At 37.1% G+C, this 17,859-nt stretch overlaps 1 protein-coding gene across 15 annotated transcripts in view; it reads right to left on the bottom strand.

The window, feature by feature from the left end:
• The window catches only part of LOC131437375 (formin-binding protein 1-like), a 231,350-nt gene that overhangs the window by 26,521 nt on the left and 186,970 nt on the right, over nt 1-17,859 (bottom strand). For all 15 annotated transcript variants that reach the window (XM_058606659.1, XM_058606661.1, XM_058606668.1 and 12 more), the window contains exons 3-4: nt 7,015-7,068; nt 52-487 (exon numbers count right to left, since the gene is read on the bottom strand). In XM_058606659.1, coding sequence (XP_058462642.1) covers nt 52-487; nt 7,015-7,068 — 490 coding nt within the window. The remainder of the gene's footprint in view (nt 1-51; nt 488-7,014; nt 7,069-17,859) is intronic.

The raw sequence follows: 17,859 nt of genomic DNA, 5'->3' as shown, positions 1-17,859 counted from the left end.
TAGATCAACTGTGAAGAAACGGCGGCACGCGCAATGCTACGACAGACTTACCTCCGGCAGTGACGATTCGTAATGCGTCTGCTGAAGTTTGTTCGTTTTCTGTAACTGATTGGCATACTCGTTTTTCGAATCCTCCGATTGACCGCAACGAATGTTCATGTTGTTCCGCTGTTTCTCCACCTCGGCCCGGCTCAGGTTGAGGTCGGCATCCGCCTTCTGATAGCTGTCGATAGATTTTTCCGCCTCCCGGTAGGCCTTCTCGTAGTTTCGTTTCGCTCGGTCCAGCGAAGCGATCTGATTGCTGAGGTTGTGTGTGAGCATGGCACCCTCGTTGAGGGATTTTTTGCGCTCCTCGCGAAGGTTTTTGGCAAGCAGCGAGATACCCTGCAGTACCTGTAGCTGAAGGTTCTCCGCGACGACCTCCCGCTGTCCGGCCAGGTCTGCCACTTCCTTGAGGACGCACTTGAACGCTTGAAAGGAGGAGAATCTGTACGCGTGGAATGAAAAAAAAAAAAGTTTTATGAATTCTTCTTAATATGACTGAAATATTCTTCCAAAACCGATGAAAAAAAATGTGTGTTCTCTAGGCAGAGCTACCAGAAACTAATTGTTTTTTGTCTAACGATCTACAAAATCCCTTCTGGACATATTTCTAGAAAACCAATTACATTGCTCTTACTACTTTAACCGAAGCTTCGACGATCACGGATGGGTGTTTTTAGTGTTTCTGAAATCTCTGGAACACTTTCTAGTTCGGGATCTTTTGAACATTTTCTAGTTGTGGTGCCGCACATCAATTAACAGTAGAAACGTACGGTAACTTCCAAACAATCTTCTAGACAAATTTAAAGACCCAAAGTCTTAGAAATTCATCCAAAACAATTTGCATCGAAATGTCGTTAAATAAACCACGTGAAATGCTTCGTGCATGTAAACTAGTAAATTATACTATTGATACATCATAGGATACCCACGGCATAGGAAAGTAAAGTAATGTCAGGGTACAACATTCGGAAGCGGAATTTGATCTTCTGTTTCAACAAACCTCGCAATGAATTCATCATTATAAAGGAAATTCAATCGGTCTTCATCGAATCGGAGGAATTGCTTTACCAACTGAACTACTTAAAGTGTCGCAGCAGAACACTTCAGTAGAGGAAGTGCATTAAATTTTCTAGGACCAAAAAACAGAATTCGCTTTTGGGCCAAAGTAGTCGGAGTACAACAAAAACGTAGAGAACAGCAGAGGTCTATTAAATATGGTTTTAGGGCACCTATTTTGAAAAGTTTGTATTTTTTCAGAACGAATATGATGAGTCCACGATAACGTAGGGTCAAGATGTATGTCCAGATATTCAAAGCATTGAACATTTTCAATTACGTAGTCTGTTAGCTTCGAGTTGTCATGAATTGGTAACACTTTTCGCATGGAACGAAAGATGATGTGTTTCGTTTTAAGTAAATTCAATGACAATATATTGATCAAGGACATTTGGGTCACTGTACATCGAACATAACAATCGAGCTTTTCCAGTAATATTATGTGTCAAAAGCTTTTTTAAGGTTAAGAAATAAGGCACCGGCCATACTATTACGATCTATTTTCACTCATTATCTTATCAACTAGTTCTATAATAGCAGTTTCTGTGCCAGAACTTTGTTTGAAACCGTATTGAAATTGGTAAAAGACGTTATGTTTGTTTAAAAATTCAAGCATTCTGGTGACTAAAATTTTTTCAAAAATTTTGTAGAAGAAAAGTTCAACTAAGTTCATGGTGATTTTATACGTCATAACGAAAAATAACGTTATAACGAAATCTGAATCGTGCACTCTTAGGATGACATTAAGAAACCTTTCAAATTGAAAGTCGATAATACGACAAATTGTCACTTTGTGGAATCTGTGTCCTTTCGCAAAATTCTCTGAACTGGTACAGGACAAGATTTTTGAGTGATCCGTGTTTAAAACTTTTTTCGAACCTTGTCTCAATCTACTTAGCTGTGTACTGATGGCATCGTCATAGACTCTAATAAGAAAAATGAATGTAATTCCCATTTTTTAAGTGCTTACGGAACCGGAAACGTTATAACCGAAGTTGATTTGTTTGGCAATGGACCTACAAAATGTACAAATTTCATTCATTTTGAGACCAGTTTGTATATTTCGTTTATATTTTGCATCGTTACTTGAATTATGAGTTGAAATTTTTAACAATTATTACCTCGTTACTCTTAAACCGGAAGTCGAATCCGAGTGATATTGAATAACTATAACACATAACTCAATAAGTTGCTTCTTCATTTGAGTTGAATTTCCTACCGGTGAGCATTTTAGTTCAACGAATAGCCAGTAGTCAGTGGGATCCAGATCTGGACTGTACGGTGGATGAAGAATCAATTTGAGGTGTAATTCGTTCAATGAACCCATCGTTGTCATCGCCTTTTGAATCGGTGCATTGTCTTGGAGATACACTGAGGCATGTTTAACGCGGGGATACGTACCGCACAAAAAATACCGTAGCGTAGCTTCAAAAATCCGCGTAAAACCGTAAAACTATAGAAAAAGCTTTTTATTGTCAAAAATCATGAAACATCTGGTGTTACCTCGACAAGAATTTGTTTGAAGAAAATTGGTTTGAGATTTGATGTTTGATGCCAAACGTCTTATAAATGCATGAAACGTCGTTATCTTTTTTTAAAAAAATCGAGATAGCACAAGAAAACTACGAAAACAAGATAACTTTCGCATAAAAAAGTGTAACTTCGGAAATCCACGTAAAAAACCGCGAAACTTCAGAAATCTGCGTAAAAAAGCCGCATAAAAAACTACGTGGTTTTTTCTTCGACAATTTAAATCGTTTTTCCATTATTTTTACATTCAAACGATCTAACAACGCTAGGTAGTATTCGCTATTGATTGTTTTTCCTTTCTCAAGATAGTCGATGAAGATTATACCATGTGCATCCGAAAATAATGAAGCCATAACCTTCCTGACTGATTGTTTTGCTTTTGGACACCTCGGACGTGATTCACTCAGATTCACTCACTCACTCAGATGATGAAAGTTTTGAATCCGGAGTGAATTGATGGATCCATATTTCATCCATTTTCACATATCGACGCAAATACGTTGTTGTTTTTGATCGACTGTGAGCAGTGGCGTCTCGTGACAAAATTGACTAGTTGTGCACTGCTTATGTGGTATGATAGCAGATGTTACAGTTCGTTGTAAGTGAAAACTAAAGATTGAGGAATTGAGATTCGCTTGTGTTTTTTGATACAATGAGAAAACGATATACTTTCGGATGGGATTTTTATTACACAAACAAATCTCAGAGCTGAGCTGATTAATTCTTTCTCTTCTTGAATCTGTGCAGTAACTTATGTGCACGGAAGAGACACAAACACAGCGACAACAGATACTTGAAATTTTATGTCTGATGTATATGAGATGCGTGTAAATACACGAAATTTCGGTGCGATCCAACCTGCTTTCATCGAATAAATAAAGATTCCAAAAAAAAAAATAGTTGAATTTTGATGGGGTTGGAGTAATTCCTTGAATTCGACCGGTTGTGCAGTGCACGAGGTGCACATGAGGAGGAGACGCCACTGACTGTGAGTAAATGCGGCATCTACTTTGAAAAGATACTAACTTCTGATTTCGGGCTCTTCTATCTCACGCATTTTCAATTCACGATAAGGTATGGACTTTTTATGTTTTCTGGAGTAAGCATCTCAATTGTACGTCCAAAATGTTCACCATTATCGGTGTCTGTAAGAAACCGTTTACATTCAGTAAACCAAAAACAAATGATTCTTTTCGATGAAGCAGAGTCCGGATAGCACTTTTGAAGCCATTGCTAAGCTTGTACAGTAGTTTTTTTCATCAAGAAGTAATGGTAAACTAACACACGAAACTGTTTTAAATCCATTGTTTTGAACATTACAAAAGTAGTTTCAATTAAATGGCTGTCAACCTTCTGTTGAAATGGATGATTTTAACATTCATGAAAAAATATAAATAAAATAAAATTCAAAAGCAATCTATGGGACATAAGACCTTTCATTTTGATCTAAGATCAGGAAAAAAATCCAATAGCGAGCTATGCGAAAAATGAGTGTTATTTATTTCTTTTCACGTATCACCTGGTAATTCTGGAATTAAAAGTCAGATCAAAATCAAAGGATCAATTTTAATAGAAGCCTGTAGGACCTTTCATTTGAATCCAAGTTTGTGAATTTCGGTTCAGACATCAGCGAAAAAATTGAACATATGTTCTGCGATCTCGACAAATCGAGTCTAATGGTATTTGAAACTCGACCATCCGGGTATCTTTTAAGCGTTATTTCCTAATTCTTTTTCACATCTCGGACAAGTAGTGGTTATCATTGCTTACTTTGCAAGAATGGAAGATCGAGATGGAAAGATGCCTTTAGGATCATAGCACTAGCCGTGAGATTGTTCTATACACTTAATATGCGAAGTGTGTTAAAACATAAGGTCAAGGAATGCAGAACCCTAACTTGGCTTTGCTAGTGCCTGTCCACGTTTAATTCCGGACACTATTTTATATCATTTATTTAACCACGGCTTTAACATCTTTGGCCGGACACTTTTCGTTCAGTGTAGATTTTTTTTTGTTTCGATTATAGAGGTTTCAACCTTAAGGTCATTCGCCTTTTCGGGCCAAAAATGCTTTCTGACCCCATGTGCGGGGTTGGGGATCGAACCCAGGTGGGCATTTCACGAATCGCAGAAACGGTTTTTTACTGAAACTCTTCACTTTATCTCGAGATTGTTTACTATTTAGTTACATTCAGTAAAATAATATTGAATTAAGTGAAAGTGCGCACCCGTTTTTTTGTACGAACACAGCAAAATCCGAATTATCGGTACGCGATCTTGCAGAAACTAGGACTACCAAAAAGAACCAAGTTTTGTATACTTCCGATAAATGGACATGAAATCATACGTACAAAAAGCGAAGTAGACGCAAGGACTGAAGGTGTACAAAGTGAAAAAGGTGCCAAACGGTGATGATGAGCAATATTTCACTGCTAAAAGTCGTGATCTGCCTTGTAGCATAATGGACGACGAAACAAACATGCTCGAAGACTTTAAACAGTTTACGATTCAGGTTTTTTATAACTCAATACGAAGGAACGCCATTGCTGAGAATTCCCAATTGGAAAAATGACATGCGAATGAAACTACGTAACGAAAACCGCGAAAATGTTACGCCAGGGACGGGATTCGAACCCGTAGCTTAACTCCTAACCGGGGAAATTGGTTTACCAATTATACTTTCCTGCATATGAAAACACATGAAAAGATAGCCCAATTAACTAGAAGAACCAAGCATTCTTTGCGCCACTTGGCCACCACAGTATTCAATTATAGGCATATTCCTACGGAAACTTATCGAATAGAAAATCAACACACATCACTTGTCTACCTTCACTTCTACTTTGCCATCCGACGCTGATTTGAGATCAACAAAAATAAAATCTCAAATCAGTGTCGGATGGCAAAGTAGAAGTGAAGATAGACATGTGATGTGTGTTGATTTTCTGTTCGATATGTTTTCATAGGGATAAGACTATAATTGAATGCTGTGGTGGCCAAGTGAAGCAAAGCATGCTTGGTTCTTCTAGTCATTTGGTCCATCTCTTCATGTATTTTGATGTGCAGGGTAGTTTAATTGATAAAACAATTTCCCCGGATAGGAGTTAAGCTACGGGTTCGAGCCCCGTCTCTTTCGCGGTTTCCATTACATTGTTGCACTGGCAAGTCATTTTTCTAATCTATTTTCCCCGTTTGATACTGATCAAATTTGAAACTATCTCAACACGGCTCTACGTTTTAACAAGACTGAAACATATCATTGAGAATTTCCGATCAAATAAAGTTTTAAAATTTCTGAAGAAGTATTTGATTTGGCAGGACATATGTAGTTGTGGTTCGAAATCTTAAAGTTCCGTTTCTACCGGCACTATAGGTATAGTTGTGAAAGAATATCTGCGAAAGCGGTTGCTAGCATTTATCGGTTCTCTAGCTCTGTTTCGTGGCCTCTTGTCACTATGTAAAATGCGTATAAACTAAAAGAGGTCAAATACGTACCAAAATCAGCCAACTCACCAAACTGTCCCGAACTTCGCCCAATAGAGAAGTACTGGGCTCTAGTCGAAAGCGAAAGCTCTTCTGAACTAAGAAGAAAGCGAATGGTACCGAACCTTTCCGAACCTAATGTCGGGTACACCACGGACAGTTCGAGGATTTCGAAGAAAGAAGGATTGACATCTTGATCAACTGTTTTTATTCCATACTTCTATTATTCTGAAATAAACATCCGGTTTTGTTGAATTATGTGTTATATTTTTTTCTGTTATTATTTTGGTATCCGAAATTTACCGTGGATAGAATGTGGAGGATAATCAAATAGCGTTAAACTGTATCATTAGAGGTTCAATTAGAACAGCTAAGTTTCAGTAAAATTTTAATTTGACCACTCTGCACTGATGAATCGAAGACGATGCGTTAGTAAGTGCGGAAAAAGCGGTTACTGTTTCTCAAAACTCTTCGAGATACATGACGAGCGCGTTTATCCACCCAGACTCTGCTAATCAGTGAAAATGAATAGGTTGTCATTTTGTCAAGTTTTGTAAGCAGTTTGATATTGCAGAAGTCTCTTTGCACTTTGACAGTTTCTTACAGTACGTTTTATAGAGAAGGTAAACGATGCAATGCACAAAAACTATCAACAGAATTGGATGTTATCGTCTCTCTTGGTTCATAACTTTGAAAGTGAATATCTAGCAACTGTATGATTTTTCTCATGGATTTTTTTCAACAGCTTCCATGAATGATCTTTTCCTGTTTCGGTTTTTACTTAATTCAAATCTAACAAATAAACTAGCCCTGGACACTACTTTCAAGAAAAATTTCTCCCGATAAATAATGACAGCTATTCAGAGTGAAAAAAAATCAGGTTACAGTCTTTCATACTTACTCATTTTCTTCGTCTTCTTTGCTCTTTTTTGGTTGATAGTTTTTGACGAGCCGCCTGAAATGAAAAGACAAACAAGAAAAAGCTATAACTATCAACGAATAAAAAAACCGGAGCATTCGATATCTAGATTATTTTTATTACGGCATTGATTCACCGATTGTGGTAGTTAAAAAAACGGAACCGTTAAATTTAGTAGAAAACGGATTATCCAAACCATTGGCTTACCGGTTCATTATGTGTTCCCTAAGACAGAGGAGTCGGTTTTTGTTTGCTACGTTGGCACGGTCCCCTGAACATGGTGCGGCAAATAACTGAACGTGCCTGGGATATCACTAAGACTACTAATGACGGTTATCATCATCGGTGCAGGTCGAATCTAAATGCAGGCTAGCCACATTTTGTCACTCTTTGGTGTCGTCGCATATAATGACTGTACTTATTCCGATGCAGTAAATTACGCTGTGGATTGACCAGTGCGGATTAGTCATTCTTGCCTGGCCGTTGCGCACGCCAACGGCGCCAAATCGGAGGAACGGAACCGATGCTTGATCAAGCGTAGCGGAGGAAATCATTAGTGCGGCTCGGTATCTGGTTTAAGATCATAGCCGGCACGTCGTCGATGACATTGAACCTAACGACGGAGGAAGGCAACGACTTTGTTTTGGCTTTGTTTACGTTGCATTTCTTCCAGTTTGACTGCACAAAACGGAACTCCATTAGCAGGAACAACAACAAGAAAATGATGTTTTCATCGATGATGGAAGAGACAGCATCTTGTTCTCGAAAAAAAAACTGGATTTACAAGTTTGGTGTGCATTGTGTCCTCTAAATACGAATTCGAATGAATCAGTCGGTCAAATTGATTTCTCCGAACAATCAAACCCTTTTCACAACAAGACATCTTCATTGCTAGTAAAAATTGTTTTCTTATGAATCATCGAATCAACAGTCACAACGCACACAATTTGCCACGTGAAGTACGTGTATTGTACATGTTTTTGTTAAACAGTCACAGTACCGTCAATTGGGAGTAACTTGGTATTAATTATTTATATTTGCACAATTCAAAAATGACATGTTTTGATATGATAAATGTTTGGGAGAGTCAAAATAGTTTACTTTTATGTACCTGATTTATGAAAAATCTTACACACTGTCCAGTTCCAGAGGACTTCTAAAAACAAGCATTCGCAATGATGGGAGATAATTGTGTAAAGGATTGGATTCGATCAACCAGTAGACAACCCACCTAGATTTTGATTTTTGCGAAATTTTACGCTAAATGACGGTACAGTAATAACGACGTAATTTCCCTCTAACCTTTACAAAAGCACCTGTACATACTTATCATTGAATGGTAATGCATACAAACGCGTTAGAATACAGCAAATAAATTGCGGTTAGAGTATAGCAACTGAATGACGTACGTTTGAATGTATGATACTAAAATAGTATCGAATGAAACATATTTATTGCAGATTGACACTAGTAACTATAATTGTTTATATTCCAGCACGCAAAATTAAAAACCTTTTTAAATCCACCTAATGAAGCTTTTTGCATAACCGTTTATATGGGAAATCGAGGCTCGAAGTGTTGGAGTTTTGATTACTATTTCCGCAACCGGTAACCGGGAATTGGTATTGCCCAAACTGGGTCGTTTGGCCATCAACTTACAAGACTTTTGAATTGTAGTTGTTTCTAGCCCAATTTAGATGATTTGGTACGTGTTTGTTGTAATTTCAAATGCTCATCCGGTAATTCCAGAATCGAAAGTCATGTCCCAAAAATTGCAAAACCATACCATGGAATTATAAGAGCTTCCATTTGAAGCTAAGATGGTGAAAATCAGTTGAGCCAAATCTGAGTCAATTTAGTGCTCATTTTTTGCGATTATTTTGCACGTTTAACCATGTAACTCTGGAATCGGAGGTCGGATCCAGATAAAATTCAATAACTTGCTACGGGTCCACACCACATTTCGTTTGAATCTGAATTTGTAAGAATCGGTTAAGCCATCCCCGATCAAATTGAGTGTACATTTTTGTCTCATAGGCACTCACATACACACAGTGGTCGTCAAAAGGTGAGATAACGAAGTGCTCACAAGTTTCTATCTCATGCCTTCCCGTGTGTCTATGATATCATTTGGTCAACAGAACGGCGTCGAATAGGTGCTATCGCCTTCTGCATTAGTAGCAGAATGAGAGGGTGCGAATTGGTTTGTATGTAATAATAATTGGTGTACAGATCGCTGGTATATGATATTAACATAAAAAGTGTACAGATCAAAGATTGGTCAACTTTAACATACCGATTTTTTGCCTTTCTCGTATAGAAAGGTTATGCAATCACTGTGAAAACCGACTTCTGAACCGAGGCCCGGAGGGCCGAGTGTCATGCAGCATTCGACTCAGTTCGTCGAGTACGCAAAATGTCTCTGTGTGTGTGTGTTTTCTCGGAGATGGCTGAACCGATTTTCACAAACTTAGATTCAAATGAAAGGTTTTGTGGTCCCATACAAAATTCCTGAATGTTATTTGAATTCGACTTCCGGTTCCGGAGCTATGGGGTAAAATGCGCAAAAAAATTAAAATATGTGTTCTAAATTTTCTCATAGATGGCGTGACCGATTTTCACAAACTTAGGTTCAAATGAAAGGTCCTGTGGTCCCATGCGTAATTCCTGAATTTCATGCGGATCCGACTTCCGGATCCGGAAATATAGAGTAAAGTGGGTTAAAAATTGTATACCATCACTGAAAATGGGGAAAAACCTTAAAAAATTTCAAAAATCGACCTCAAATCTTTTCCAATTGATAGTTTTTATCAGTAGACGGTCAAACAAACCGATTTCGGTAATTCTTTTAAGATTATTATTCTGAAGAATACCACAGTATTATATATGATAGTATGATTGATATGAGAAAGGCATCATTACACCACTAGGTGGATTAAAACAGGGTTTTAAATTTGACAATAAAAATAAACTGCACGCCACTTATTTTAAAGTTGTGTGTTTAGTATCATCATACCTACAATTGATTTGACGTTTGCTATTCAGCTGTAAAAATATCATCGAAACAAGAAAAGTAACGCGTCGAAATTTTGCTCGTACATAGCGTTAATCCGACCCACTCGCACACCCAGTTTACGAAAATTTTAAATATGGCCCAAAAAACCAACGAAACAAGAGTTTTCGAGGAACATTTTTCGACAGCCATGTTTGGGAGGAGATCGAAGACTGGAGATTATGAAAACGCCGAAAAGAGTTCCTAGTTGTTCCAAACGGAACCTCAACTTCTCGGTTAGAGATGACACAGGCAAGATGGGAGTGTCGTTACAACCGTGTATCGATCAAAACAACCTACAAGAAGGTGGTGATTTAAAATCTTGACGTTAAACAAAACAAGTCAACTAGAGTACGATTACGGGAGATGTGCATTATCATGCCGACGTACTATGATTACGTGGTGTAGGATGATGAAACTGGAATCTTCCAGCCATAAATCGAATCTTCTTAAAGAATAATACAATCATTACAAAGCTTCGTCAACTTATCGATGTCGTGCATGTAAAAGGATTTGTGTTTTGAGCCAATATTAATAATAATAATAATAATAATAATTTGTCGTTGTCTTCAGAATAAGCTTCGCATTCAGCAATTGCTTCTTCATTTGAGGAATCAATTCGAAGTGTTATTCGTTCAATTTAACCATCGTTGCAATCGACTTGTGGATCGGTATTGGTGAAACAGTATTGTAACAGTGCATTGTATTGGTGAAACAGTGGAGTTTTTACCTGTTTTTCTAAATATAAAAAATAGATATAGAATTCGCTCAAACTGTAGAAAAACTTTCCGAGGCCCGGAGGGCCGAATGTCATATACCAATCGATTCAGCTCGACAAACTGAGCAAATGTTCGTGTGTGTCTGTTTGTGTGTTGTCAACAAAGAAGTCGAGATCTCAGAGATGGCTGGACCAATTTTGATTAAACTAGTGGCAAATGAAAGGTCTCTCCGTCACCCTGAACGCTATTAAATGGTTTTGAGATCGGATGTTTACTTTTTGAGTTATACGAAGTTTTCTGTCAAAATTTTCAGTTATTTTACAATATCTGTCACAACTGACCTTGAACACAGAATATGTTTTTAGACTTAGATTCCGCACGGTAATAACTATCCAACAAGCCATAGATTGTCAAAATCCGTCCATTTTTAACATCAATTTTTATGTAAACGACTTTTCGCCTTATTCCAGTAGTAGAAGTTTTACGCGTTTTATGGTAAAGCGCTGTCTAGGAGACAAATGAAACACGATTGTTTATACTGTTACATACAATTGTTTCTAAGTACCAAAAAGACTGTGTACAGCATCTTTTTTCATGGCATTTTGCCTCGGACCGATTTTAGCACGGTTCGTTTTTGGCAACATAATCGTTCGAGTATGACATGTAAACTAGATGATGGCAGCATTTTCAAGTTGAAAGCAATTCCATAATTATTTTGATTTAAGCTACTTACAGTAATAAATGATGGAAGAACATAACTCCCATATACCATTCGACTCAGGTCGTCGAGATCAGTAAATGCGTGTGTGACAAATAATTTCATTCAATTTTCTCGAAAAGGGTAAACCGTTTTCTACAAACAAGATTCATATGAAAAGTAGTATACTCCCAAACAAGGTTCTTGAATTACGTTTCGACTTCTGATTGCGCAACCACAGAATGATATGTGAAACGAAATTAAAATAATGCAACTCATTTTTCTCGTAGATGGCTGAACCGAACTAAGATTCAAATGAAATCTAAGAACCATCTATGATTCAAATGAGAGATCTGAAAATCCTATAAAACATCTTACTTTTTAGTCAGATCCGACTTCTGGTTTAGAAAATGCAGGGTGATTAGTATAAAAATGTCCATTTCACATAAATTAATCAGGTTTATCGGGTTGGAAGTTTTGGAGAGTCGATTACCAAATAAATTTATTTCAGTTTAAGTTCTCGATTCGGAAGGTACCCAAAAATTTAATTCGCACTACAATTTCTCAAAGATGTCTACACAACATAGGTGAATTTAACTGATTTCGGTTACACCGATTTTAGAATTCCGGTTCCAGTATCGAATCGTTTCTCAAAACTCAATCATTTTCTCAAAAAGGCTAAATTGAACTTCAAAAACAAAAATTCAAATTAAAGGACTTATGGTCCCATACAAAATTGGTGAATTATATCTGATTATGGAATTACAGGACGATGAGTTTTTAAAATTTATTCATATAAAGAAGATGTAAATTGTTTGGCGTATTAATTTATGGCCATACGAATCATTTTGGGTTATGCTAGTTCCTGAATACCGGCTCTGGAAGTATCAGAAATAATGTGATGTGATGTGATGTGAAGTGAAGCCACCATCAGTTCAAGGACTTGCCGGTGGATGCGGGTAGACTTACAGTAGCCCCGATATGACTCATCCATTCACCCTCTTACTATAGCTGTTACCGAAAAGCGAACAAAAAGGGTTGGGCGGATACGTAAGTAGAGTCACTTACTCGTATTCCGCGGGAATAAAAGATGCTCTTCCAACCATAATATACAGTGCATGGATGAAGCATATCGCTATACATGCTTGAACCCGCCTGATGGTTTGTTTGAGAAGGGCGCGTCAGACTCATGTCAAACCTTCAGAAGGAAACAAGTTTCCTTCAAGTGACTTGGGCTGGCTATCCACAATCCCTCGTCCAGTCATCAATTCGTCCGATGCCCTGATGCTCCCTCCTCTTTACGCCCCCGTGCAAAATGTTTTATATTGATAAATACAATGAAACATAGTGTAATGAAATTAATATAATATAAAATGATATAATAGATTACAAAATAATATAATATAACATAATATAATATAATATATTTTAATTAATTATAATATAATACAATGTCATACAATATAATATAATATATTACAAAACATGATATAAAATAACAGTTAATGTAGAGTGTCAGTTATGCTCTTCTATCTTCGCAATACTGCAGGAAGTAGAATATTTCTCTTCTAATAACAATAATAATATCTACATCTATAAAAATAATATATGTTATTATTATTGATAATAGAATAAATAAAATGATATGTTGCGATATGCTATGATATTATATTACTTGAATTTATATGTCATTTCTCATCCTCTCATTCTGCCATCAACGCATTCCATAGACTATTTGTCACCACAGACACACGTGTAGGCATGAAACAGGAACCAGTGAGAACCAAGCTCACCTTGTGACGACCTTGATATTTAGTTGAAAGTTACTTTAAAAATGATAACTTATAAGGAAAACGAATTTATATTTTGCGCAGAGGTACGTAGTACTACTCATAATAAACCCTATAATATAATATAATACAATAAAATATAATATAATATAATACAATATAATATGATATAATGCAATGCATTATAATACCATACAACATGTTATATAATAACATAAAATAGTGTAAGACAATAATATATGAAATAATATGCTATGATACAATATAACAGTTGATGTCGTAATGTAAGTTACGCTCTTCTAATAATAATAATAATAATAATAATAATAATAATAATAATAATAATAATAATTAAAATAATAATAATAATACATGATGTAATAAACAACAGAATTATATGTTGTAATATACTATGATAAACACTGCATTTTAGGATGGGCTTCAACCTACAAGCCATTTCGCACCCTCTTATTCTGCTACTAACGCAGAAGGCGATAGCACCCAGTCGACGCCGTTCTATTGACCAAATGTCATCATAGACGCTCGGGGAGGCATGAGATAGGGACTTGTGAGGACTTAGTTATCTCACCATTTGACGACCAGCTCTGGAAGTATCAGAAATAATGACGAAAAACTCTAAAGCGGAACTTACTTCGACATCTCATGGAACGTTCAATCGATTGTAATGAGTGATTAAAATCTCAATTTGCCGTTCAAAACCACGATAATTAAAATACTGTCATGAGAACTAAAACACAGAAGAATATCCATGCAAAAAACCACATGCGGATTGATAAAAAAAATATCATCTCACTGCTAGGTGGATTAATCACGTTTTTCGTCATGGGGTCGCCTTTCTATAATTTTGTATTATAATACGTAATATTCGACACTATTATACAATCAATATTGATATGTCAAGATAGTCGATAAAGATTATACTATGCGCATGCCAAAATACTGAAGCTCTAATCTTTCCGGCTGATTGTTTTGCCTTCGGACGCTTTGGGCGTGAGTCACCGGCTACAGTCCACTCAGGTGAGAATCGTTTTGATTTCGGAGTAAGGAAATGGATCCATATTTCATCCATTGTCACATATCGACGCAAATCATTTTATTTATTACTTGTAAACATGGCCAAACTCTGAATCGCCCACTCATTGTTTTCGATCGAGTGTGAGTAACCGCGGCACCCACTTTGAAAGCATACTGCCTTCATGCAATTTCAATTCACGATTAGATAAAACCAAATCGTGCATTGTTTTATGTATTTTGGAGTAATCACCTCAATTGGACGACCAGAACGTTTTAAATCATCGGTGTCTGTACGACCCCATTCAAATTCAGAACACCAACAACAAATGGTTTGGGTCCCGGCTCATTGCTACATTCCTGGCAATGAAAGAGCCGATATTTTAGCCAAACGTGGTGCTACTGAGGGTGAAATTTATGAGAGACCGATTGCTTTCAACGAATTCTATAGCTCGTCTCGCCAAAGAACACTTGCCAACTGGCAAGCTTCTTGGGATAAAGATGATCTGGGTCGGTGGATGCACTCAATTATTCCGAAAATATCGACAAAGACATGGTTCAGGGGACTGGATGTGAGTAGGGATTTCATTCGTGTGATGTCCAGACTTATGTCCAATCACTACACGTTAGACGCACATCTCCTTCGAATTGGGCTCTTCGAGACTAATCATTGTGCTTGTGGCGAAGGTTATCGGGATATTGATCATGTCGTTTGGACATGCGTGGAGTATCGTGATGTCAGATCTCAACTAATAAATTCTTTGCGTACCCAAAGTAGACTGTCCAATGTCCCAGTTCGAGACATTCTTGCTTGTCGTAACCTTCCATACATGAAACTTATTTATCATTTCATAAAGAAAATTTGAGTTTCAATTTAATAAAGGCCCCTTTTAAGACATAGTTCTGATTCCTGCTGCGTCTATGATTTCAACCAATAGCTAAATTAGAATAGAAATTATGTAATGATACAAACAAACTCGAAACAGTTTATGAAATTATCATCAAAATGTCTGAAAATAACAGCTTATTTTATAGTTTATAGAAGCTAATCGTTATTATTTCCGAGTAGATTTCATAATTAATGACGAGTTAAGATGATATTTAAGTAATAAGAGGAATATGTTTTAATAAATTCAAATCGATGTGACTATGTTAGAATTAAATTAGGACAAGAATTTTATGTAAAAGTGATGCTACGGCGAAGAAAAACTTATGTAAACTGCCTTAAGAAATAAACGTATTTATAAAAAAAACAACAAATGGTTCTTTTCGATGGAATACAGTCTGGATAACATGTAGAAGCCATTACTGAGCGTGTACGGAACTTTTTCTCACCAAGCAGTAATAATAAATTAAAGCACGAAATTGTTTTGAATCTATTGCTTTAAAAACGACAAAAGTGGCTTCACTTAAATGGCTGTCACTTTTTTCTGACTAATCGAAATGTCTTGAAATTTGGTACTTCATAAACGTCCTATGAATTTGACAATGATAGCGCCATCTGTGTGTCAGTCACATGACTTATTGAGCGATGTGTTATCTATTGTGGCAGGTCATCTGTTCCTGCGGCTTGAACAGTGACACACACACATCGCGACCATCAACCAGTAAATGTATGTGCAGGAGTGTCTAGAAAAACTTCTGTTGTCTTTTTCTGTTCCGTTTTGGTGGAATTTGACATCTTGTCATTACAGAAAAAAGGTCATTTCGGGGTATGCCACGAACAGGAGGTGCCCAAAGACATAAACGTTTCCAATATGCTACAGCTCTTCCTAATAGGAAATTTTGGGTCATTGTCTAGTGGATCCTCAAAGCAGACATGAAAGACAGTTGCGAGATGCTGTTCAAGGGAAACTGGTGTTTTGTGGAGAAGGAAGTGAAAGTTGTTGAAAACTAGATGGATGGAAATGCAAGTCAGATCTAAAATAATTATATATGTCTAAAATATATAGCAATAAAAAATAGATTTGAAATACATATTTTCTCATTTCAAATGAACTTAATGTAGGATTAAATAAGCTTGCCTGACTAGTGCCCAGCTTGTAATGGTCTATTGAATAAGATTCAGTTATACTAGGTACAATAACATGAGAGCAATATTTTATTTACACTCCCGTTGACACTGTCGTTACAGCGAGGCGAACAACAATAATAAAACAACAATTATTTTCACAACGTCATACGGTTGTCACTGTTTATTTATTTGACTAGGTTTGCGTTGTGAACATCGCAATAGCAATATCGGAATATATAGAATTCTTTTCGTTATCATAGAATGAGTACCGTTACTAACAAATTGCAATACAGTAAATATTGAGCTACACTTGAGAATAGACAGCCAGGCGGTTTCGAGGCAAAGCACGCAAATAACGCACATACGAGTCGTAAAGAAGTGTCGTTCTAAAAATACATACAACACCCAACAACGGGCGACAAACGACGAGCAGACGGTTCATCAGATCGGGAGAAAAGTGTATTGACGGTGGCAGCATAAAACGCGCCAACCGATCGGTGCGGTGTGTTCTGTTTGACATCGGCAGCATAGCATAGGTCATGGTTTTTCTCGGTTCCGCGTGCTCCACAATTGCTGATTTGGTTGGTTGTTTTTCTGCGAGTTCGACGAGTGCTTCTTTTTATTATGTTTGCTCTTCACGACATTACCCCCCCGTACCGACGGGTGACGTTTTGGAAGAACGACGTCGCTTGGTCTCAACTCTCGACTCGACTGCAAATGGGTCACGGATCAGTAAATGAAATCGTGATGGGGAAGAAATTTATAGATTGAATTTGCGTAATCGCATTCGTGAAGAAGTTGAATTTGATTTTTTTTCGTATTTTTATTTCTCATCAGTGGAGCCGTGATTATTGTGTCTTCTTCAGTGGAGCCGTGATTATTGTGTCTTGGTAGTGACTAATTGTCGTTTATTTCGAGAGCTCCAAGAACCGAGACCGGCGCTGAGGTGCCGAAGAGAAAAAGCGTTAACTATCGAAATTTGAGACACGGGCCAGTCGTTGCCGGATGAATAACAACCAGGAGGATGACTTCATCCGAATTTGAGCTGGATTACTGTTTTATATTTGCTTCTTTGGTTGCGAAACGAAGTTTCCGAAAAGCTTCAGACATTGGACAGACTACTATAATGCTATAATGGGGATATGACGAAGCAATATTGAGTCGCAGTACAAACACATTCGTGGTTTTCAAGTGTGGAATTCCACTTCGCGATACAGAAAATTATCGTTGTTTTCAAGTCCCGCGTCGAAACCAATCCGGTTTTAAAATGAACCTTGAAGACCTTCAAATAATCAATAACAAAGGTTTTTTTCTATATTTCGTTACAGGTTATGAATTCAAGTATTTCATACATGGCGAACTGACTGCTCAAAGAGTTTCATTAGTTCTATAATAAGAGACGATAACACTGTTTACGATCACAGGACCGAGTTGGAGTAGTATAATTCACCAACGAATTGCAGTTGAATGGCTTGTGTGGGTGTGATCAACTTCAAACCAGTTTTTTCCTCATTCCTACTTAT

The sequence above is a fragment of the Malaya genurostris genome, chromosome 3, assembly GCF_030247185.1.
Source record: "Malaya genurostris strain Urasoe2022 chromosome 3, Malgen_1.1, whole genome shotgun sequence".
Lineage (NCBI taxonomy): Eukaryota > Metazoa > Arthropoda > Insecta > Diptera > Culicidae > Malaya > Malaya genurostris.
This window is presented reverse-complemented; position numbering and strand designations above follow the sequence as displayed.